The following is a 24,145-nucleotide window of genomic DNA, read 5'->3' on the forward strand; positions in this document are numbered from 1 at the left end:
ATTGTAGTTATACATAAACATCTTCTATTGTGAGATGTGCAGGTGCAGTATACTGTGTATAAGGTGCGGGTAGAGAAAGTGAGTATTAAATCTGGGTTTTTTGCCTATCCTTTTGGCTTTTCACGTGTCTCTTATCGTGATCAGTGTTTTAAAAACTGACCCTGAATTAGAATTGGAACTGCTTGGACTACAAGTTTTCGGATCAGTAGTTTGACCATTTGATTCGAATGGATGATATGTTTCAATTTATAAAAAAATTTAAAAAAATGTCTAAAACAGGCGAGCAGATCAATGATTCAAATAATGTTAAGATCGTTAATTAAATCAGCAGTTTTTGAAAAAAAAAATGAGTTAAGGGTGAAATACAACCGATTGCTTGAATTTTCTTTTTTTGGTAAACAAGTTGTTTGAATGGTTTTGAAGTGAAACAGTCTGACCATCCAGATCATTGAAGGTCTGAAAACCATTATTATTTTCCACTCTGTGAAAAGGAAAATGTATAATTTTATTTTAGTGGGCTTCCCCGGCTTTCTAACACTTTTTCTTTTCCATTCTGTTAAAAGACAAAAAAACGGATGGTAGGTTGGGGGTAGTAACGGTTGTAGTGGAGACTCGGGATCAAAGAGTTTGGGCAACCCTCTAACCCATGAGACAAAGAAATAGAGCTGTTATGGTTTGAATTTCAAATTTAAGATAGTATAAATAATATATATGTGGGTAATTGTAATTTATATAAGATAGTATAGATAATGGATTTTGTAGCCAAGTCCAAGTACTCAGCCCACCTTCATAGAACAGGACATTGGGTATGGGTTAGGTCCATAGTTTTTTAATCGTCATTCGGCCTGAAAACCGTTCAGGCAACCGGTTTTATTTAACCTCAAACCCAGTCCCAAGCCAAAATTCGTTGAATCGGTCAATATCCTATTGACCCAGGTGATCAAACCATTGACCCATTCAATGGTTATGGTCATTTTTATTTTAATTATTTTTTTGTCAAATTGTCAACCTGAAAACCGGAATGATTCCAGTTCCATGTTGTTTTTTTACTCCAAAATTTTATTAACCATTATAAAAAATAAATACAGCAATTACAAGGGAGGACTTAACCCGCCTTGCCCCATACCCAAAATACAAATATCTCAACCTTACCCTCTCAGCCCAGCCCACAATAAAAGCAATAAATAGATTATCTAACACTTAGATTGGATAAACCTATAAAATCCTCAAATATTAACTTTCTTACCTGATCTGGGATATGTGAAAGAGCGTCAAAGTTAGTGAATCCTTCCAACGTCCCACCCATTTTAATCAAATACTCCACTGACTTGAAGAGAAGTATAAATACCATAACTACTTAAGAAAGCTTTAAAAAACCTGCCATCATCATCATGAATCAAACCTCCCCCACTTCCTACTACCGATTTTCCTCAAAGAGCACCATTATTATTTAGTTTTACCTTGCCACGTGAAGTAACTTGCCATATTATCCATTTATACATCTTGATGAGATTGGCTGGAAATGAAAAATCAGTCATCCATCCTAAAAGTGGATAATAAAGTAATTTTATCATTTTCAATAAGCCGATTTATGATATATTAGATTACCTTGTCTGCGGGAATAGATTTGCCATTATAAATTCTTCTACACCTTTTCACCCAAACTTCGCATAATAGCACCGAAGGCAACACCCTAACAACTCTACGATGGGAGTTATTGTTGCAAGTGCTCCACCAATCTAAAATGCGGTCTATAATATTTCAGGTTTTTTTTTAAAACATTGGTTATATACAGGCCCAGGAATAATTGACCCGTCCGACTCTCAGAATGGTAATTGGTAATGGATTCTTCGATCCCCACATGTTTTTCTGTCATTGTGTGATATGCTCATGTGTTTTCAGAGATTTTGGATTTAAAAATTTTTCGATTCTCATACACGAAGTCACAAACCCACACGGAAGAATGACTGTTCGGCACACTCTAATAATTTTTAACCTCACAATATAGTTGGGATGGATAATATGCCCGAAATTGATGTTAATATACATGTGGATATTGATGTTTTAGAAATGAGGTATAAAAGGTTGCAGTGGAATTCAAAATTTTAACGATGTACTGCAGTGTAATTTTACTGACTGCATATACAACTAGGGCGTGACGCATTAATTTATTAAAGAAAAAAAAAAGACGTAGCGGCGGGCGTTTCACTACAAAAAATCAACGCTGTATCATGACGATATCGGGAGCGTGGCCCAATCTAGCACAAAATCAACGATGCCATCCAATTGATAATCATTATAATTCGATCCCACTGAATTGACAGAAATCAATGAGATGCAAAACTATTGTACATCAAAGATTAATTCGCTATAATGAAATAAGAAAAATAGAGAAAATAAAAAGAGAAGTTACACATGTGGCGTAGAAGGAAAGAAGAAACGAAAGAAACACCTTCGCTAAAATACAAATCTAAAAAAGGAGTCGACGTGTAGAATTCGCCAACCACTTGATGTCCCTGCTTCCACCTCGCAAGGAACGGAGGAATACATAAACACGAGAATTCGATCTGCATCGTAAAAAGAAAAATATCCCACTCCATACTTCCCTTCTGCGGTTCTGCCTGTGTAGCCGGAAAGTCTCCTGCGTTGAATCCAGAGATCGGAGATGGGTCCCATCGTGGTGTCTCAGCTTGCAACGGGCCTGGGCGTCTTAGCAGGTGCGGTGTTGGTGAAATCGGTGATGGAACAGAAGCCCATGGCAGGGCCATGGCCAAGGTGTCCCAGTTGCAACGGCACTGGACGAGTCAACTGCATGTGCACACGCTGGTCCGACGGCGATGTTGGCTGCCGGACTTGTGCTGGGTCCGGTCTCACGGCATGTAGCAGCTGCGGCGGCACCGGTACTGGTCGACCCATCCCGGTTCAACTCTCTGTACGTTCTCCCAATCGTCCCTCATAACTTATTAACTCGGTTCCGATCAGAATCTCAGCTCAGCTTTTTATGTTCTCTGTTTTCGCTCCGTTTGTTTCAGTGTAAAATATGGGCGGAATTATTTTCAGGCTGAGATATATCTGAGCTATATATGTTTTCCCCTTTTACCATCAAAACTCTGTTTTCCTTGGTGATTTTATTTATAAAAGGGGGAGAAATAATAGCTGAAATATTCAAGTGTGAACAAAATTACCTCCATTTTACGGATAAACAAACGCAATAGTTGGACTTTTGCTTTTGGATCCTCCTTTAATGTCTGTAATATAAACCTAAAAGTGCTAGGAGACATAGAATTATTTGATTATAATTCTATGATAATGTATTTTTTTAGTTCTAGTTAATGAATGAGAAATGGGAATGTTGATGTAAATTGGATTTTTTTTTATTGGCTTTTAGTCCTCCAGGATTGAGAACAAAGCAGAATGGAATTTCTTTGTTCTTTTCAGAGAAAGTATTAATATTAATTGAACTCTTGAGTTACGTCAGGTGTCATTATATTCTTCTATATTGTTCGTGTTGTTTGAACATTTTTAATCTTTTATTGCTCGCATCGCTGCTGTTGTCTGTAAATTAAAAACAAGAGCGAGACGATTTGCGCAGAAACGGTTGCAGTCATTGATAGAACGGAAAATGGTATTTAATTTCAAGATAGAAAAAAAAAAAAAAGTAAGAATAAGAAAAAATAGGAGGGTTCTGGTAACCAAGGTCGTCCAAGAGCCTTACCAAACTTTTTTTCTTTTTTGGGTTAGGTTTTAGATCTGAGAAGCACCTTTGATTTATGCAATGTTTTGTTGGATATCATTTCTATTTGTGGAGAAGGGAGTAAAGTAAGTATGTATGATCAGAGGCCGAGATACAGCCTACAATGGAAAGGGTATCCAACCATGAACCATCCATTTGTGATTTGTTTAAAACTCAAACGTCAAACCCAAACTTAATCAGCTGACGCAAATAGGATCATTCATCGGATCGAAAATCAACTGTCCCTAATCCGATACGATCCGAATCGACCATGTTACCATATGCATATACATGCCCATACAAAAAATAATTAACATGTATTATTGTTGTATTTATTAGCACAACTGATTTGAGTGTTGTGAATTGTGTGTTTGTTAAGAAGTCATGGATTCTAAGTTATTTATTCAGAACGATTTTTAGTTAAAATTTGCATTTTTCTAATAATGTTTAGTTTAATTTTATTAATAGTATAGGTTGATGATGATGATGGATGGTATACATAATATCAAAATTAATCTGGTACCGGATATAAATATATATGATCCGTTTGAAATATTGGAAAAATCATTGTGCTGGTAGAATAATGCAGAACGGTTGGGCGCAAAATAAGAACAACAACAACAACAATTAATGCCTGGGATTGGATGATTTGAAATAATATGGAGGATCAATTTTAAGCTTTATTAGTTTATTTGCTAGTTTCTCAATTGCTTTATCTACACGACTACGCCCTTTCTACATTTTGTCTGTCCATTTCCATTTTTTTTTTATTGACGACATTTTCCAACGGATTAAATGTCCACCTCTAGTGTAAACTTATTCTAGGGGCACCCACTAGATTTACGGATCCAAGTTTTTTTTTTGGGTCGTCCTCACGAAGTAGCTTTCAATAGCTCGTCCAAGGAAACCAAACTGATTAAATCGATGACATTGGATCTAGTTTTATGGTTTTGTTTGGGTCAATAGTGGGATCTGAATCGGTTCTTATTGTTAGCGAAGGGGGCCCTTCATTGCAAGAGCTCATTCATAAACTATCAGGCTCGAGCTCGATTCGAATTAGAGATTTGAGTTCAAATTCAATAGTTCGAGTCAAAAGCTCAAAAGTTTGAGCTTAGCTATCTATGATTGTAAGTCTCTCAAGCAGCTGAGGAATCCCTCAATTGTCGAAGTGTTAAATCGAGGTCTCCCTTAGTTGTTTGAAGTGTCGAGATGAGGTTTCCCTAGCAAGTAAGGTGTTGAGTTAAGGTCTCCCTTAGTTGACAAGGTGTCGAGCTGAAGTCTCCCTCAGTTGTCCAGGTACTGAGCGGAGATCTCCTTCAGTGACCGAGTTGTCGAACCTAGGTCTCTCTCAGTGGTCGAGGTGTTGTCTAGCTTGAGCTCAATTCAAATTAGAGACTTGAGCTTGAGCTTAGAAGTTCGAGCTTGGCTCGAGTCGAACTCGACTACCTTTGATTGCAGGTCCCCTAGTAACCAAGATGCCAAGTCGAGGTCTCCCTCAGTTGGAGAGAGAGTGGCATTCTTGTAATTTATAATGAGAGAGATGGGAATGGCAGGAGAGAGAGGGGGAGAGAGAGAGAGATGGCATTCTTGTAATTTGTAAGAGAGAGAGTTGGTAGGAGAGAATGGTATTTGTGTAATTTGAAAGAAAAAAAAGAAAGAAGAAAAAGAAAGTTGGTAGAGAGTGGCATTCTTGTAATTTTTATGAAAAAGGCAAAAAAACTATTTGATTCCATTTCCCTCATTCTCAGGTCTTCTTACATACACATTTCAACTTAATATATTTATATTGATCTATACTTATATTATTAAAAGTGTACGTAAATGAGAATGTGGAACTTTTGTTTTATTAAAATATATCCTACTAGCGAGGACCCTTGCGATGTATGGGCTTTGTTAAGCGAAAGCTAAGTAATAGAAATACGTAAGAGTATACAATTATTTTATATTTTAATTTTTAAATAATTAATAATTATTTATATTTTATATACTACTTTTACGTTTTTTTTTGCAATACAAAAATAACAATAATTAATTTCAGCTAAAATGGTCATCAAACTGATGAAACTGATGAAAACGACCAACCCGACCTAACTCAACTTGAGTTGGTCGATTTTCTAGTATTTTTAGTCAGCTTCAATTTAGCAGTTTCCCAATCTGACCAGATCAGGTCAATTCTAGTTTGGTCATTTGTAAATTGATCAAAATCGAACTAACCTGACCATAGATATATATTAATATTTTATATTTTCAATATAATTTTTAAAACAAGAATATGAAAAAAAATCTCATATTTCTTAGTCTAACGTATATTATGTTATAAATTTAAATTATTTATTTACTTTTAATAATACTTTTGTAATTTTTAAATTTTAGTTTTAAGTTTAAATCTTTTAAAATGGTTGACCAAACTGATACAACTTGAGTTGGCCAATTTTTACTAATGGTTGATCGGTTTTGAGTAGACCTATACATGGGTAGGGTTGGGCAAGGCTTTTCATCTTTATAAATAGAAAATTACCAAGGCTAAGCCTAAGCCCGACTTGACCATTAAGCCTAGATCTTGTGCCCAAGCCGGAAGCCCAATCTAGATGAATATTTTATATTATACTAATTATATATTATTAATAATATATTGTGTATTTTATAATATTCTATATATTATAATATGTAATACCTTTCATAAGTGGGGTGGTAAGGCTAAGTATGGTGGTTTCCTCAAAAGACGAAGAAAGACCAAAGAATGTAGGGTAGCAAATGTAGACATGGGTCTCTACAAAATTGTGTGTTAATCATGGTTTATTGCCCTTTTTATAACGGGAGACCCCGAGGCCCTAAAGGGAAGGAGCCAAAACAAGTTTGATTCCTATTAGGAAAGGGGATCTTCTATTTGATGCCGATTGTTAGGAGGACAATATTAGGGGTTCGCCACATGTCACGTGAGATCTTCTTAGAACAAAGTTTCCCTTCATTCGAGGATTCTCATGGTACACGTGTGCTACTTCCCCTCATAGTCCTATATTTGACGTGGCATAGGTGACATCAGAGCTAATATGACGTGTTTCACTTAGTTTGTTGAACGCCTTGTCCTGAGTGCCTTTGATTTGTTGTAGTTGTGTGATGGTCCTTTAGTTCATCATATGTCTGCGATGGCTTTGAGCTCATCACAGGCCATCAGTGGCATCCGTGTCATCATAGGCATTTTTGTCATTTTGGTTTGATGCCTTCACTCCGATCACATACATAGTGAACCACATGTACTTACACCTTTTGGGAAAGACCGAGCCTGGCCAAAGAAATAGTCAGGCTCAATGCTTAAAGCCTGAGCCTGTGGGCATAAACCATTGTCCAAGCCCAATTTAGAATGGGTCAATCTGGGCCAACCCGACCCATGAACTAGTCTAGTTTTGGGTGACCAGCTTCCCAACCCATCCAAGTTGGTTTGCTTGGCCAAACAACCTTAAACCAAACCAAAATGACCCATGAACACTCCCAATTTTAGCTAAATTAATAGCCTAATCTCCAATAAATAGCAATAATTTAATCTTCAATAATTATCGAGAATTTATAGCAAAAATACACAATTATTGAAGATAAAATTGTAATGAAAAATATAACAAATAACTAATAAATATACAATGAATACAATAATTATGAAATACAATAAATAATAAAAATATATTAAATTAGTCAATAAATAGTGTAATATCTAATAATAGTTTAATCTATAGCAAATGTGAATCAATAAATTATAACAAAAATACTTTAAATGCAATAAGTATAATAAATTAAATTTAAAAAGTTCAATAATAATATTTTAATCTCCAATAAGTATTGAAAATTTGTTTGTTAAATGAAAAAACAAAAATAGATTTCTACATAATTGTTAAAAATATTTTTATCACAAATACAATAAATAATTATTGAAAATACACTAAATAATAATTTTAGTACATACAAATATATAATAAATATAGTTAAATATTTTAAATTTATTATTAATTCAAATATTATGAAATCTATTATAATTACTCTTCTACTTATAAGAAAAATTTTAATTTTTTTACATAATTTCATTATTTTAACTATTTTAAATTTATTTATGATAAATTTTGCATATTTAAAAAAATATTTATTTAAATATTAAAATATATATAATATTTAAATTTTATTTATTTTAAAGTTATTACGTAATATTCAATATTATGTTATATAATTATTTATCTACTTTTAATATTTTGCTATTCAAAGCATTTAGTAATTGAAATATTTAAGTAATATTTTTTAGTTTTAAATTTTTATCATTTGAATAACGTTTAAATATTTTTTTATTTAAAATTGTAAAATATTATTTAGTTGTTAAATTGAATAATCTATAAAAGTATTTTTTTTGTATTTATAACAAATATTGTTAAAGTTATTACATAATTTCATTATAATATTTAAATAATTCTTACTTTTTTTAAGGGTAAATTTCTTAAACTACCCCTACTATTTAGCGTATTGACACGCACTACCCCTATTATTTAGCTATTGTCTTGCAAAACCCTTAAGTTTTCTGACAATTGTCATTGCCGTTAAGTACTAACGGAAGGAAAGAAATGTCAAATTTACCCTCTTTTTCCTCTTCACTGGAGCAAAGTCTATGGTGCCAAATTTTTATTATTTGAATTTGCATAAGAATGGAAAGCCAATTCTTCCCCAAAGGCTTGCACCGGTGATGCCTTCTTTCCCAGAGCAAGGTCTTGATTTCTTCTCATTTCCCTTCGATTGGAGCTGGAACCCTAAGTTCTGTCTTTGTAAATTCAGTCATACCTTTCAAGTTCGACCCCACCCAGGTCGTTGACGTCTACGTCATTGGCGGTGAGGTCAGTGTTGCAAGTTCTCTTGCTTCGAAGATCGGGCCACTTAGTCTCTCTCGCAAGAAGGTCGGAGAAAATATTGCTAAGGATAGAAATGGGCTTAGGAGTTTCCAACTCCCCCATTCGAATAGCGTGCTTGAGCCGGTTTTGCAGGAGAATTCGAATAGCGTTAATGGCCTCTCTCCTAAAATGCTCTGATCTGTAACACTACACTCCCCCTCTCTCACTTACAGAGAATACTATTTGCCTTTCCCCCCTCGTTTTCTTGATTTTATTTTTCCATTTTTGAATTTAATTAGAAAAAATATTAAATTTCATTATTTTTAGAATATTTGCTGGATTTCTTATTTTTCGAGTCCCTCTCGTCACACCCTTCCTCCTCTTTTCCTATGGGGGTCGCGTAGATAATCCAGATCTCTTGTGCTTTCAATTGCTCACAAGTTCATGAAGTTGCAGACTCTAACACTGCTCTCGTCTACTCCCAGGTAGCCGATGATTCAGGGGCTGAAGTGGAGCTCCCTACCATAGTGCAACTCGGCTGTTCCTGCAGGAGATGATCTGTTCATCTTTGTAGACGATGGGAACTGGTTGCTTGCAATAATTGAGTCAAAGAATCCGGGGGTGTTTACCTGATGAGGTCACTCTGATGGTTAAGTCAACACTTAATAATGAGCTGAAAATGATATTTTGAGAATGAGAGAGCTGAGAGCATAGATTATGCATCATTTTTCCTTTCCTTTTTTTTTGCCTACCTTCACCCCTAGGGGGTGAGGTCTTTATATACTGGAGTCATTGTGGGTTTGGTGGAATAGTTCTTGGATTCCCACTGTGATGGGACTTGCTTTCGCGTTAGGTGGGCATAAAACCACTAACCGGTAAGGTTACTCATTTCCACCTAAATTGAGGAATAGGTGAGTTAATATACCCGTTACAAGTCACAATCCCGTAAAATGCAGGATACGGTGGTGAGCTCCTTAGGGTTGTCATATGGTGATCGGTTCGGCTAAGAGGTGAACTGCCTGTAAGTGGCGAATTGCCTATTTGTTACGAGGCTGCACCTAGTTGTCACGAGGTGCCAAGTGCCACAGTGTCACTGGAGGGCCAAATCCGCCCTCGTCAGTAAGCTTATCAGCTTTCGATATGGTTCTATTAATCAGCTTTTGGGGCCCATCCCTCCTTTGTTGGGGAACCCAACTGGGAATCGCCCCCAATTCAATGCGAATTCATTTGAAGGAAAGAAGGATATGGGCTACCCCTTGCCGCCGTTGAAGACCAAAGGGTTGTCCATGGCGATTGTCAAAATCGGTTTGGGGAGTGGCTTCTTGAGCTTGGTGCTTAGTTTTACTGCTGTCTGCATTTGGTTGAGGATTACAGAATAGGGGGTGGCCGGTGAAGAGGGGAAGTTAGCTTAATGCCTGATAATTGAAATACATTAGTTGAAAGATGCAAAAGAGAAATTCCAGGTATATTGAATGAACCCATTGTCGATTGACTTTGGTAACTAGAAAGACAAAGGACGCGAGTTCTTCTTTTTTTTGGCTTTGACTTTCTCCCACTCTCCTGCAACTTGCAACAGTGGCTGTGTTGACATCTCAGTTGTCGGATCTGAAACAGGGGTTGCAGCAGCTGTAGCAGCAGTGGCAAGGGTGGCTGTGGTGACATCTCCGGTTGTTGGATCTGAAAAAAGGTTTGCAACAGCGGTAGTGCAATATCCGGTTGTCAAATCTGAAACTGGGAATGAGGGGAGAGGGAGAGAGCGAAGGGGATGAAGAGAGAAAGAGAGGGAGGGAGAGATCCCGAAACAATACAGTGACTGCAAAAGTCTCACGTACGTGAGAAATAGGGAGTGGAACGGTTGAAAATTGGGTTTTGAAAAAAAACTATACATCAGGTGTATGAATTTCGATAGAACATTAAGGCTATGGGTAGAGCTAGTCAATTGTCAGAAAATTTAAGGGTAATGCAAAACAATAGCTAATCAGTAGGGTATCATATGTCATTATGCTAAACAGTAGGGATAGTTTAAAAATTTTACCTTTTTTTTATTCAAACTTTATTTACATAGATATAGATCAAAAGTGGGAGAGAATAAATAGGAATTATAGGTAATTTAGGAGGTAAACTCCATACTTAATTCAAGATAATTTTAGAGGTAAATAGGAATTAGAGATAATTTAGGAGAAGGTGAGGAACGGTGATATCATTTAGCTAAATATTATAAAACCAAATCTCTATTTCTTTCCATGATAACTAACTCCCTTGCCACTTGGCTTAATGGGTGGACCATGTAAGGAGGAGGAGGAAGAGGGAGAGACCTTAAAAATTCAACATACAAAAAATTAAAAGGAAAAAAACATAGCCGGTCAATAAGTAGACATTTTCTACCTGAAACTCATTCCCCTTGGACGCCCAAGACTCCAACTTAAAAATTCAGTCCCCTTCCCCCTTCATTTTTTCAATGCCTAAGACCCCAAACACCCCCTGCTAGAAATACCCTTCTATGCTAGAGTTTCGACCGTCAACTTTGAAAAAGATTATCATTCAGTTGCTTAATTTTTTTAAATCCCCAAATTACCTTTTTTTATTTATTTGAACAATCTGTGATTCGATTAGTTTTTTAAATATGACATTGATGTCCTATTGGTTGTTCTAATAGATCTGTTGCATATTTTTGGCTGGATTCATTATTCAAATGAAAATGATAGAGGTTTCTTTTGATAGATACAAATTTAAAGTTTGATATATATATTATTTATTTGAATAATTTGTGATTCGATTGGTTTTTTTAAATATGACATTGATGTCCTATTGGTTGTTCTAATAGATCTTTGCAGATTTTTGATTGGATTTATTATTCAAATGAAAATGATAGAGGTTTCTTTTGATGTATATAAATTTAAAGTTTGTTTGAATTTTTGTGATTTATTGGAGAAGGTAGTGGATAATTTTTATATTCTAAGATGAAGAGAGCCATTCATGGCAATGAAATGAAATGATAATTTAGAGAAACTTGTTTTTCTATATTAGTGAAGTGATTATTGTTATTTAATTAGTTTCATTTGAAAAAAAAATGGGGGTATTTTTTGGTGAATTAAGTTTTAAGAGAAAATGGGGATATAAAAGAAATTAAGTAATGTTTAGGTAGATATTTTAGTAATTTAATGCATCCAATCATCTAACTTAATGGCCAGGGGTATTTGTCATAACGTGAAAGCTCAGGAGAGTCTTTATCGCAAAAGAAACTTCAGGGGGTAATTCATTAACCCCATAGTATGAGGTGGTCTTTTTCGCTAATGAAAATTGAGAAAGTAATTATTATTGACCCCTTAGTAAGGAGGTCTTTGTAATTTACCCTTTTTCTTTCAAACGTGATAAAGAACGTTCATAAATTGCCGGCAATGGTCTCACTTTCCTATTGCTTGTAGCATCTTGGTTGCCGCCCCATTGACTGAGACTTGGGGGGGTTGGCAAGTAGAAGTAGGGTTTTCAATTGTATTCAATCGGGCCAGCCGACCAGGGCCTGCCTCGGTCGAAGCCCTTCAAGTCTTAGCAGATGTTTGACACTGAGCCAGAGCCTACCCACCCAAGTCGCATCCGAAACCGAAAGTCCATAACATTGACAATTCTCCTGGTCTTTCCTCTGCATATCCAATTATCCATCCTCACACGCATTCAACACGAACATTATATTGATCGGGCCCCCACCCCAAATATTGGCTGTGATTGTTTTTATGTAAAACGAGCTAATACTTTTGCCCTTTTTTATGATGAAAATCTTATATTTGCCATTTTTTTTTTGCTTTTTATCGAATAAATCTACGTGGAAAACAAAAATTTCCACTACCAAACCTATATAGGGGTGGAAACAAAAACTTATGGGGGCGGCAGCAAGACTACTGCAAAGAGGTGAATGGATATTATGGATATCCCCGATTTAATTCATCCTCAATCATCTGAAATTGAGCGGATTCCCCGATTTAAGAGTGACGGCCGATATTAATGGATATTATGGACAAATTGCTGTTTGTTATTGTGTCAGAGCGGGTTGAGTCTGGGTCGTACATGGCACCGCGGGCGCGGGTCCAGAATCCAGACCACTGCAATATCAATAGTTCGATACAGCAGAGACCAGAGTATCCGGTTCGACTTTCGAGCCGGACCCGCCCTTTATTCCCGCCATTTCTACTTAGTATTGTTTGTGGTTTGGCGCCATTTTTATTTGAATACCTGAAACTGGGAGAAACACGGAACCTCATCCGTAGGCATTAGTTGAGTGTAACACAGAGTGTGTTTCTTGCTACCATATCCGGAACGCTCATTAGTGAAAACAGCGTTTTTTTTTGCTTTGAATCATTTCAGCTTTTCCTCTACTAGTAGTAGCGGTAGTAGCGGTACTGCGGTAGCAGCTGCAGCTTGCAAGAGAGGAAGCTCTCTAGGGTTTTTTTCCCCTCACTTCTCTCTCATAATCCATGAATTCTCGGGAGCTCGCCCTCGTCTCCACGGCTGCCGTTCTCGGCGCCGCCGCTTATGCTATGGCAATTCGTTTCCTCTTCAATCCGAAAAGGGACTTTTATCGAATTGAATCGACACAGAACGGCACGGTTGTTAAGAAATCTCCGTCTCAGAGCCCTTTCGATCCCTCCAAACGGAAAGGGTTAGTTAATTTCACCTTCAATATCTTTATCTGTCCTTACATTTCCAGTAGTTAATCTGCTTACTTGACGTAGGATGCAAATAATGCATAATTAACTCTCTTGCTCTCCTTCTCGTCATGCTAATGGTAATTCTTCCTGGCTCCTGGTTGTTTATGTTTAAGTGGCTGCAGATACTTGTCGTGGGATGATTATTTCATGGCGATTGCATTTCTATCAGCGCAGCGATCCAAGGATCCAAACAGGCAGGTCTGTCATTTTCTTAATCAACTTTATCTTTTATGTATCTCAAATATGATCACAAGCATGGGTATGCTTGCAATTCATTTTTGTTCTAAATATTTGCTTATCCCTGCTCCATCCATATCAATTTGCTGCTCTTTACATACAATTCGGTCTTTAGGATTACAACGATGCTTCTGTTGAATTAAAGTTGGAAAGGCCATGTGGCGATGAAATAGTACTACACGAAGATGCCAGTTTGTTGTTATGGTCCTTGGGATTACATAATGCTTTCATCCTCCGTTACATGGATAATTTTTAAACTACATAAAAATAGAAGAGTTAATGATGAGCTGAGAATATCCAAGTATTTGCACTTCATTTAGTTGTGTCCTTTCTGATTAGACCTTGTTTGGCGTCATAAAGTGTCAACTTTTGTTGTTGACATTAGCTTCGGCATTATACAGTATGCTATAAGAAATAGGGAGAATGACGGTTCAGCCCAGGTGGGTGGGGGTATGTCAGAGTTGGAGGGGATACTTTGATAGGGATTCGTATTACAGATTTACAGTTCCGGGTGGGTGGGGGCATAAAGAGAACGGAGAAGGACGGACATGCTCATTGCAGATTTCTGATTTTCATTACAGATCTATATAAACATTCAAAAGGTCAAAAATCGCACCCATATCCGCCCGTAAATTGACATCAATTCCGAGATGACACTTACCCCAAATGTACTTTGAGCCTACAAATTCTGACCCTGGGCTGAATCATCATTAAGGTTTCATTTGCCACAAGCTAACCTACTATATCAAGGGCAAATAGATGCTTCATACGTTTCAGTTCCACAAATTGTAGCCTTTGATGAGATCCTGATAAGGTTTCATTTGCCACAAGCTAACCTACTATGTCAAGGGCATTTTCCTTAAGTTGTGGCATCTAACTGAGAATATTTATTAGTTGCGTATATTTTATATAGTTAGATGTGCTATTCAACATTCTTTCTGCACTCAAATTGGTACCACAATTAACATGAATAATCTCTACATGCCATTTTCTTTCATCATGGACTGTGTTCTAGTACTGTTCTGATGAAAGTGGCTAGTTGTCTAAATGCATTCCCTGATTGGTTTGCAGTCTTTGCCTTGTCAGAAGTTTCTTAGATATGTTTTAGATTCTTCACATCCCTTGACTTTTAAAGCTGTTTTTAATCCCTTGCAATTTCACTCATATGAGAGAATGCAAGCTCTGTTTTTTGTTTTTTCCCCTCCTCTCTCTCTATCCCAAAGTATGCTTTATGCTTACCTTTTCTTTTTGTTGTTACTGTAGGTTGGAGCATGTTTGGTTAGTGAACATGGGATAATACTTGGTAAGATCGAGAAATGGAACTCAGAAAATACCTTCTGTTAAAACCTATAAAAGATGGCTTGTGAAAAAGTCTATCCTCCCTATTCCCATCATGCGCACAAAGAGACCAAAGTAATGCCTCCTAGGCACTTACGGCACTTTATTATGCAACTTTTTCAAAACCGGATTGGACTGGACGGTTGGACTGGAAAAACTTGGAACTGGCCACCTGGTTTTGTTTCAGCCCAGAACCGCTTTTTGGCCAAAAACCATTGATTTGGTTAGCAAACCGCTGACCCAGGCGGTCAAACTATTGACCCAAACAATAGTTTTAGGTCATTTTTTTTACTTTTTTTTATTTATTTTTATTGTCAGAATGGGCCGTCCATTCGGTTTGAATGGTCGGACTGTTTGACCTGAGAGCCAGACCCCAGAACGGTTCCCTGTCCGGTTTGGTTTTAAAAACTTTGTTATTATGTATTCTTCATGCTTGGTGAATGATGCATTTTTCTGAGAGATAATACATATTGTGTTCTAATGTTGGTGTTTTCTTAGCCAGGCATTGGCTATAATGGATTTCCAAGAGGTTGTTCAGATGACAAGCTTCCTTGGGCAAAGGTTGATTCTATGTGATTAAGTAAATACTTTGTTCTCTCATGGGAGTTCATTGGTGAATGTTTATTTATTTAATTTTGTTGTCAGAAATCTGAGACTGGGGATCCTCTAGAGACAAAATATCCGTAAGTCACTTGCCTTGTTGAAAATCCCTCGTCTATTCATTACTTACTGCTCATATTTTTACCATGTTAGTTGTCTCAGCCAGTTCTTTAGATTGATTTGTCATTTTTTGCTGTATCATTTAATAGATCTACTGTAGTTTTACTCTGTGGCCCTAAAATTTGGTGTACAGACACAGATTTGTATTTTTTTTATGAATTCCAAATTTGGCCAAACTTTTACACTTGTTAGATCATATGATAAGATGCATTCAATTGGAGGAACCTATAATGTTTCATTTACTTGTTGTATTTTCTTCAATGGTATAACCAATATGCAATTGCAAGAACCTTTTTTTCAAATTGTTGTAATATTAAAGGAGAATGATCACAAGGTGAATACCCAAAATTACTTCACAAGATGGAAGTACCACCCAGCTGAAAAGCACTATGTTTTTTCAGCACTGTTGCATGGAGTCTCCTAAATGGATGATGTGTTCAATCTCAAAGTCTTACTTTCCATGGATTCTTGAGGACACTCCTAGCTTATTTGACAAAAATGAACAAAATCTACAGAATGAATTCCATTTTTCATATCAAATGTTACTTGGTAATAAAGGCAACATTTTAGATCACTTTTTTCATGTATATAATACTAGAGCTAAAAAATATAAACTATTTTAATGGCATATACTTTTCTATAGATGTTTCCACGAGTCCTTATTTGTGTCAATTTCCCTGCATTCAGCAAAGTGTCAAATGCATTGCCTTGACAGTTGTTTATTTATTGCCGTTTTAGTTTTAGTAATTCTGGAAAGGAAGATCAATATTTTCTTGAGCTGCATCATCCATGCATTTTCCCATTATCACCTCTTATATTACTGTTTAATGATGCACGGTTTCTTCTCAAAGTTTGACCCAAACTACTACACACACAATATATCGCATTCTTGACAACCACAAATTATTATTTGCTCACTACCTCTTTTGCAGTTACGTCTGTCATGCTGAAGTTAATGCCATTCTGAACACAAATCATGCATCTGCTGCAGGACAGGTTAATTGCTTCCCTACCTTGTTTGAACTTTAAATTTATCTTGTGAGTATATTGTACTCTTGACAAAGAAGATGCATTGGATCATATTTTGCTGTTTTTTTTTTCTTTTACTGCTACCTTGGTTAACTTTGCTTCTACTTTGTAATTAATGGCACTAAGAAAAGCTTCTTTCCTTTTTTAAATTGTGCAGAGGCTTTATGTGACAATGTTCCCTTGCAATGAATGTGCAAAGATAATTATCCAGGTTGGACTATGGTTCTAGATATTTTCCTTCTCTGTGATCTGTGCTCATCTTTTGGGTGTTCAAGTATCATTAATTGAGAGTTGCACAAAGATTTTTGTGTGAGAAGCAGAATAGATAGTTGAACCAGGAAAGTGGTATCGGGATCCCATTCCAGCTCAATCAAAACCACCAGAACTGGCTGGTTCCAGTTAAACCAGGGAAACTGAGAACTGAGACCTTTTCCAGTTTGGTCGCATCATGGTCCAATTTTCAAACCAATGGTTGACACAACCAGTTTGGCTGTGTCATGGACCAGTTAATCACTTCTATCAGTATAAAAAGGGAAAAATACTTACTTTTCCCCACTAAATGTTTCTGTACTGATGCCTAGTTGGTCACATAGGTGGCTATGCTATCTAGATATATGACAAGGGCACAAATTGAGTGGAAAAGGCTTATTGGATGCAAAATTTTCACTAAACCATTAATTATCTGAAACAATATGTTATCCTTGTATATTTATTTGGGGATTATAGCTAGGTGGTAGACGTCCATAACACCCTGTCAGTTGCCTATTAAATGCCTAGGTGACACTACACTGCATTGTTTTTTTTTTGGTAAATAAGAATTTCATTAAACGAAGAAGAGACAACCAAGAAAATGGACACCATATGAACTAAGAGACAGATAACACACCTACGGACCACCCCAAAGAACACAAACTAATTCACATCAACACCTACTGACTCTCCACTACAAGACGCTGCACTGCATTCACTGTATAATCTTTTGGCATGAAAATATCTAACATGATATAAATGGGATAATGGCAGTGGTATTCATCTGCTTCTATTTTCTTTTACAATGGAGCATATTATATTTTGTTAGTTTTAGCTTTCCAATGGGAAGTTTGACAATGGCTGAAGTGGCTGAATGACTTATTGCTTTCTCTTTTAGTGGATAAAATAGTCATACAATAATGGTAAAATAGTCGGCCCAAAGTTCCATTCAGCCATTAAGGAGCTCACAATCTACTTAGTGACTTATCCACTAAAAGACAATTTGATGATTTAACTGTTATTAAGTGGTGCCCCCTGATCTTCTGGTTTGCTTATCTAGCTTATTTCATATGAAGAGATCTGATCCTACTAATTTATCACTATTTTTACCATGCTTTTTCTTGCAGTCAGGTGTTTCTGAAGTGATATATTTTGTGGAGAAGAGGTTGAAACAGTCAGATACAGCATATATAGCTTCTCACAGACTGTTATCAATGGCTGGTGTTAAAGTAAGCATTGCTTATTGCTTTAATTATTCTTCATTTTTTCTTCACCTTTTTTTTTACCAGAACCAAGCCATCTTTGGACCAAGTTGAGAGAAAGTGATCATACTCAATGAAGCAAGGCCTTTGCTCTGCCATTTTTCATCATGTTTTTGCATGACATGGTGATTCTTACACTTTGCAGTCATGGAGATAGCCTCCCTTACTATCCTTTTGGGGCTGAGATGACTCTTTTAACTACAGGTTAGGAAGCACCAGCCACAGATGAATCAAATATTAATCAAGTTTGAGGAGCTCTAGAAGTGTACCTGACTCAACCCTGATTATTGTTTCTGTATACTGTAAAGTTTTCTTCAGTTCACATCCAAAACATGCTGGTCACTGTGAAATATCTTAAATTATTGACATATCTACGACCAAGAAATGAGGCTTGTTGAATTTATTGTTGAGTATGTTATAACTCGTAACCTTTGGGCCTCAGATCTTTCTTTCTTTCTTTTTTGTTTGTTGAATAGCATACATCTAAACTATTCTTGAAAAACTAAGGTGCCATTGGCAAAGTCTTTTTGGAAAGATCTTTCAGCAGCCCAATGGCCAATCTTTAAAGACAAAGAAGTGTCTCAGTCTACTAAGCTTTTAAAAACACATTTAGAGGCTATTTATAATGTAGAAAGACCAGAAAGCTTTTTGGTGTTTTCAGTCTTTTTGAGTCTTTCCATGCACATGCATGGTTTTCAAAACCGGACCAGACCAGATAGTCGGACTGGAAAAATCGGGAACCAATCACCTAACCGGTTCTATTTTTTCCCAAAACCATTGATTTTGGTCAGCAAACTGCTGAACCGGCCGGTTAACTGTTTGAACTGTTAGAATGGTTTTGACCATTTTTCAATTTTTTTTTTATTTTTTTGTTAGAACAGGCTGGCCATTTGAGTTGAACGGTCAGACCGTTTGGACCGGTAACTGGACCCCTGACTGGTTCGGTTTTAAAAACCATGTGCACATGTCTTCTGGTATTACCAGCTTTTGGTTATCAAACTGAAAAGACGGACTTTTGATCTTCCACTGAAGCCCAGAAGACTGCACTGAAAGACTTGCCAAATGCTGCTTTAAATTGCTTTTTGTACGAGTATCTAAAGGTGGTAATCATTGTTTGCACATGAAACTTTTTTTTTTTTCTTGGTAAGATTGCAAATGGAATTTTAATGCCATGATACCAAAGTCCCTCTTAGGAGATATCCCATATTGAATAACGTAATGAGATCGATTTTCTCACATCATGAAGTCCAACCTGCTATGGATTATCAAGGATGGTTCCAATATTTCTGCTGTAGCTGATCCTTTGATCCCATCCATAGGTCACATTCCCCATGTTGCCACATCATCCAATGCAAATTCCGATGTACATATCAAAGTAGCAGAATTGCTAAACCCAGACCACAGCTGGAATCGCACAAAGTTTCAAGAGCTTTTTGACGAGGATGTCATTGCCCACATGCAGAATATTACACCCCAGCCCAATCAACTTGAGGATCTACTTCTATGGAAGAATAACAACTCTGGAGCGGGTTCGATTCCCGCTATCCGCCTATGATGAAGTAATGTATGTAATATGATAAATTATGCGGTATAGTTGACCGCGATAGTGTAGTGGTTCTATCTTCCCCCTTCTTTTCCTCCCATCCCAATCTTCACAGTTAAATCAGCATACCAACTATATGGCTATGCAGAAAGTTCAACCTCAACCACTCATTTCAATTGGAAAGCATTATGGAAACTCAAGGTTCCCTATCGTTTCCAGTTATTTCTTTGGAAATTATTATGGGACGGACTGCTCATGAAGGATAAATGTCATAAGTGGTTGAGAAGCCCAGAAAAGCTATGTAGTTTATGTAAGGAGAGGGAAGAGACAGTCTTCCACTTATTCTTCCAATGTCACTATGCAAGAGCGGTTTGGTGGAGCTCTCAAATTGGATTCGACCCTGGTTCACTTACAACCCAACCGGCTCACATCATCATATCAGAATGGTACATTGCAATAAAAAATCAATTTGGTAAAGAATAAGCCTTATCATGTCTAAGCAAGCTTAGCATGATCACCTACTTCATTTAGAGAGCACATAACAAGTTACTCTTCAAGAGCACCACCACTGAGCCACTAATGGTAGTGCAAAAGGCTCTCCAGAGCTGTTTGCAAAATGCATCACCTTGCATCAGATCTCAATCTCACCTCTCCCCTCATCATGCACACTACTCAACTCATTCATCCCCTCCATGGTTATTGATGGCTCATTTAATCCAGTTACAGGAAGTGTAGGACGAGGATTCATCATCGAAAACACCACTGAGGGCTTCCAAATTGCAGGAGGCTCATGTTGGGTCCTCAACAGTTATGATGCCAAAATACGAGCCCTTTTAATGGGCCTCAAAGCCGCAATCTCCAACGCATCTTCTAGTTTTTTTTTCTGATAATGCAGACCTAATAGACCTTGTAAATACAGATTGATCAGCCATCTTTTTGCTTACGTGTCATGCATGGGGCAGTTATGTATCCAATATGACTAGACGATCTTCTCATGTAACTTTCTCTACGATCAATTAATGAAGATCTCTTTCTTTTGCAAAAAAAAAAAAAAAGAAAAAAAGTAATGAGATGATTCTCAACCACAACGAAGCTATAGTATTCTAATAAAAGTTTAAATCATTGGTGTTACAAAGAGTATTTGAAAGGCAAATTCAAAAGATGCTTTGGAATATGCTTTGAAGACATGTATATGATAAGCGGTGGCAATTGGGTGGATTTGGTTGGGTTGAGTCAACCCAATCCATCTAACCTGCCAACCCATTAATGACCTAGTTATATAAAACTAAATGAGTTGGATTCAACCCAAACTCGCTTTAACCCAATCCAACCTTCCTAAATCCATTAATCTTATATTTATGGAATTAAAAGAAAAACTCTCTTAACAAATAAGTTGGTTGTAGCTTGGTGGTAATTATAGTTAGTATTTACACAAGTGGTGAAGGTTCAAATCGCATTACATGCATGCTATTTTTACACAAGTGGCGAAGCCATTTGACTATGTTCGGATTTTGGGTTTGACCAAACCACTTAGGTTCAAATCGGTTAGACCAACTTGAACTATCTAATTGGATTATCTTCGAGTTAATCACATTAAGAGTGGTTGAATCATTTAGATTTGAATCAGTTCGGTTAGATCGTATTGGATTAATCAATGGTGGATTGACTTGGATAGGACCATGTTAGGTTTGTGCACAGGTTTGGGATCGAATCGATTGACCCAAAGCGGGTCAACGTAAGTAAACCGGGTCTGTCTAGATTCGTGTCAGTTTGTGTGGATTGAACGGTCCAGACCAGCCAAAGCATTTGGACACTGGGTCACCCCGCCCAAAATCATTTTGGATTCGGGTCAACCTAGATAGGCTCGTGTTGGGTTGTACGAATACTGGTTGGACCAGACAACCCAAATTGGGCACATCAAGCGGTATCGAACCATCCCGCTTGGAGTCTATTTCGGATTCGGATTGACCTAGATCGGTATATGTTAGATCAGGTCAAACCAAGTTGAATTGGTTTGGGCTCGAGTCAAATTGATTTGGATTTATGTTGGGTGAAGTGTGTTGATTCAAGACAAAACTAAATTTAGTCAGTAGTTAATAGAACATTAATGCATTAATTATAAATTACTTAATTCAGATGAAAAAAAAATTAAAAAAAAAGCTAAGAAATTAATACTTATGTCTGTAATGGTTAACCCAATGGTTATCCCCAACCCAACCCATTTAAATGGATGGGTTGGGTGAAAAATTGCCACCCCTAGATATGATGCAAAAAGATACAAATGGATATGACATTTGGAAGTTCAAATAAGTCTAAAGAACACATGAATAACACTGATTTTAAGTCTATAGAAATGGTATAAGAATATAAGAAATACATGCTTTAATAGTTTATGAGTTAATACATAACAATAAGCAAAATGGGTATAGGTATTACATGATAATTTCACCAACAGATCTATAAATTGCTAAAGATTAAGAAAAAACCTAATCTTAATTCAAAAATTGTATTAGATATCTGCAAGGATCAAGTGTCATTATTGGGTATTGTATCAAACAACTCAGATAGGGATACAAAGAAGCTTTGAAAAACATATGGATATAGACAAAAAAAGTGGAAATGGTTGGAAGCATTAGAGAAAATGCATACAAATTCCATAAATATATTAATAACATTAAATTTAATGTCAAAATAACCACAAGTAATGTATAAATACATAGTAAATATATATTTTAAGTGCATAGATATCATAGAATTTTATTGATGATACATTGATCAAGAGTTTAATGCACATCTTATATATATTTTTACAAGTTAATACATGCACAAAGTATATGCAACTATTATATTTGAATTATCATATCAATCTTTTATATTTTACTATTTTTAATTTTTAACATAAACAAAAAGGTCAATTAAAAAAGATTAAAGGTCTGTTTGGTTCATAATAGGAATCGGAATGGTCTATTTCCTTCACTTGTTTGGTTCAGTTTGGAATCGGAATCAAAATCAAAATTGGTTTGAATGGATTCTCATTCCCATGGGAGGGGGAGGGAATGATCGTTCCCTCATGGGGGGAATGCCATTCCACCAAGAATGGGAATGGGATTTGTTTCTGTCCAACCAAATAGTTGAACCATTCCGATTCCGATTCTAGATCCCTATTCTTGCAAACCAAATGGGCCCTAATTCTCAAATGTTTGGTAAACAATATTTTTTTGTAAACAACAAATATGTTATTATAAAATGCAAATTGAAATATCAATTAATAATTTGCAAAAAATATATAATATTATCTTAAAATATATTAAAAATTTAAAGATACATATCATATGCAAATTTAAAAAACTTAAATAGTAAAATAATGATTTTATTATTAAAATAATGTATAAATTTCTTGAGATTACAAATCATATGTTGATATACATGTGGTTTAATAAATTATTTATTCTATTAGCTTTTGAAATACTAATTTTGAATATTATTCTTTTTAATTTGTAGTTGGAGTTATTGAGTATAAATATATATTATTTATTTAATTGCATATACACATTAAAATTAATAAAAGTTAAAAATATTTGTTCAATACGCTTTTATATTAGTGTGTATTGTATAAGGTGGCATATTGGACCAATGCATATGATTAAAAGGATACACATCTTATTGTATCCCAATATAAGGTGTCGTATTGTATTGTAGTGTAAGTGTATGACTTGGTAGGAGAGATGAAACTTGATGTTGATGATCCATGACTTGAGAGTAAGAGCTTGACTTAGATTGAATAATGCCAAGTAGACTAAGCAGTTTGATAAGGCCCGATTTGGATGAACTGAATGGCGTGGATCAATCCAACGTTAGCATAAGGTTGAAAACGGTGTCCCATTTTCCAAGTTCAAATTTCGATCCCATTAAAAGGTGATTCGAATTTGATCTGATTATAATTGGATCGAATATGAATCCACCCCTGCCTAATTCGATAATATCTGATTCTATTCAATTTAAATATATATGTTCATAAATACTTAAAAATTCATAGTGTGTATCATTAAATTTGATTTAATTGTTGTATTTTTGTTAATCTATCATAGTTTTAACTTTCATACAAGTTATTTTCAGATTTATTTTGTTAAAGAAATACAATATTATAGCCAATTTTAATTTATTTTTTTAATAATATATAATATTTTAATCATTTTTAATTTAATTTATTAATAGCATTTAATATCTGATTGCAGTCCCAATTTGATTCGAATCCTATGGATAAGGATCGGATCCGTTTGCAGCCCTACTTTAGCTTCAGCCGAGTCCGGATCTGCTGCACTTGTTCAGTTGTTCGCTCTGTACTTCGGATAGTCCAATTCTCCATCATGCAACGGATTAGCTTAACTTAGAACTGTGTTTCCGGCTGTGGGACCAATCATAATGCCCCCGTCTGCCCACAACTTATGGTCCCCCGTAGCGTAGGGGATTAA

At 36.0% G+C, this 24,145-nt stretch overlaps 2 protein-coding genes across 3 annotated transcripts; both read left to right on the forward strand.

Moving 5' to 3' along the window:
* The first annotated feature begins 2,548 nt into the window (after positions 1–2,548).
* On the forward strand, positions 2,549–3,362 carry LOC148853516 (chaperone protein dnaJ-like protein). The gene has a single exon (XM_088985816.1). It carries the CDS (start codon positions 2,666–2,668, stop codon positions 2,957–2,959), a length of 294 nt encoding a protein of 97 aa, XP_088841942.1. The 5' UTR covers positions 2,549–2,665; the 3' UTR covers positions 2,960–3,362.
* A 9,455-nt stretch (positions 3,363–12,817) lies between these two features.
* Positions 12,818–18,571, forward strand: LOC148853517 (Cytidine/deoxycytidylate deaminase family protein). Of its 2 annotated transcripts, none has more exons than XM_088982339.1 (9): positions 12,818–13,246; positions 13,418–13,493; positions 14,796–14,835; positions 15,373–15,431; positions 15,516–15,553; positions 16,523–16,586; positions 16,777–16,830; positions 17,996–18,097; positions 18,276–18,571. In XM_088982339.1, the coding sequence occupies exons 1-9, from the start codon at positions 13,062–13,064 to the stop codon at positions 18,285–18,287; spliced, it is 630 nt and encodes a 209-aa protein (XP_088838465.1). In that variant the 5' UTR covers positions 12,818–13,061; the 3' UTR covers positions 18,288–18,571. The 2 variants fall into 2 exon arrangements, with proteins under 2 accessions (XP_088838465.1, XP_088838463.1); XM_088982337.1 differs by having other exon boundaries at positions 18,335–18,571.
* Positions 18,572–24,145: the final 5,574 nt, after the last annotated feature.

The sequence above is a fragment of the Nelumbo lutea genome, chromosome 4 (genome assembly GCF_056320005.1).
Source record: "Nelumbo lutea isolate HS-2025 chromosome 4, American lotus-T2T, whole genome shotgun sequence".
NCBI lineage: Eukaryota > Viridiplantae > Streptophyta > Magnoliopsida > Proteales > Nelumbonaceae > Nelumbo > Nelumbo lutea.

Excerpts from the sequence above, each read along its gene's own strand:
- LOC148853516 (XM_088985816.1), top strand. The coding sequence starts at position 2,666 with ATGGGTCCCATCGTGGTGTCTCAGCTTGCAACGGGCCTGGGCGTCTTA.
- LOC148853517 (XM_088982337.1), top strand. The coding sequence starts at position 13,062 with ATGAATTCTCGGGAGCTCGCCCTCGTCTCCACGGCTGCCGTTCTCGGC. Across the intron at positions 13,494-14,795 it reads CCAAGGATCCAAACAGGCAG|GTTGGAGCATGTTTGGTTAG; the intron begins GTCTGTCATTTT and ends TTGTTACTGTAG. Across the intron at positions 14,836-15,372 it reads TGAACATGGGATAATACTTG|GCATTGGCTATAATGGATTT; the intron begins GTAAGATCGAGA and ends TTTCTTAGCCAG.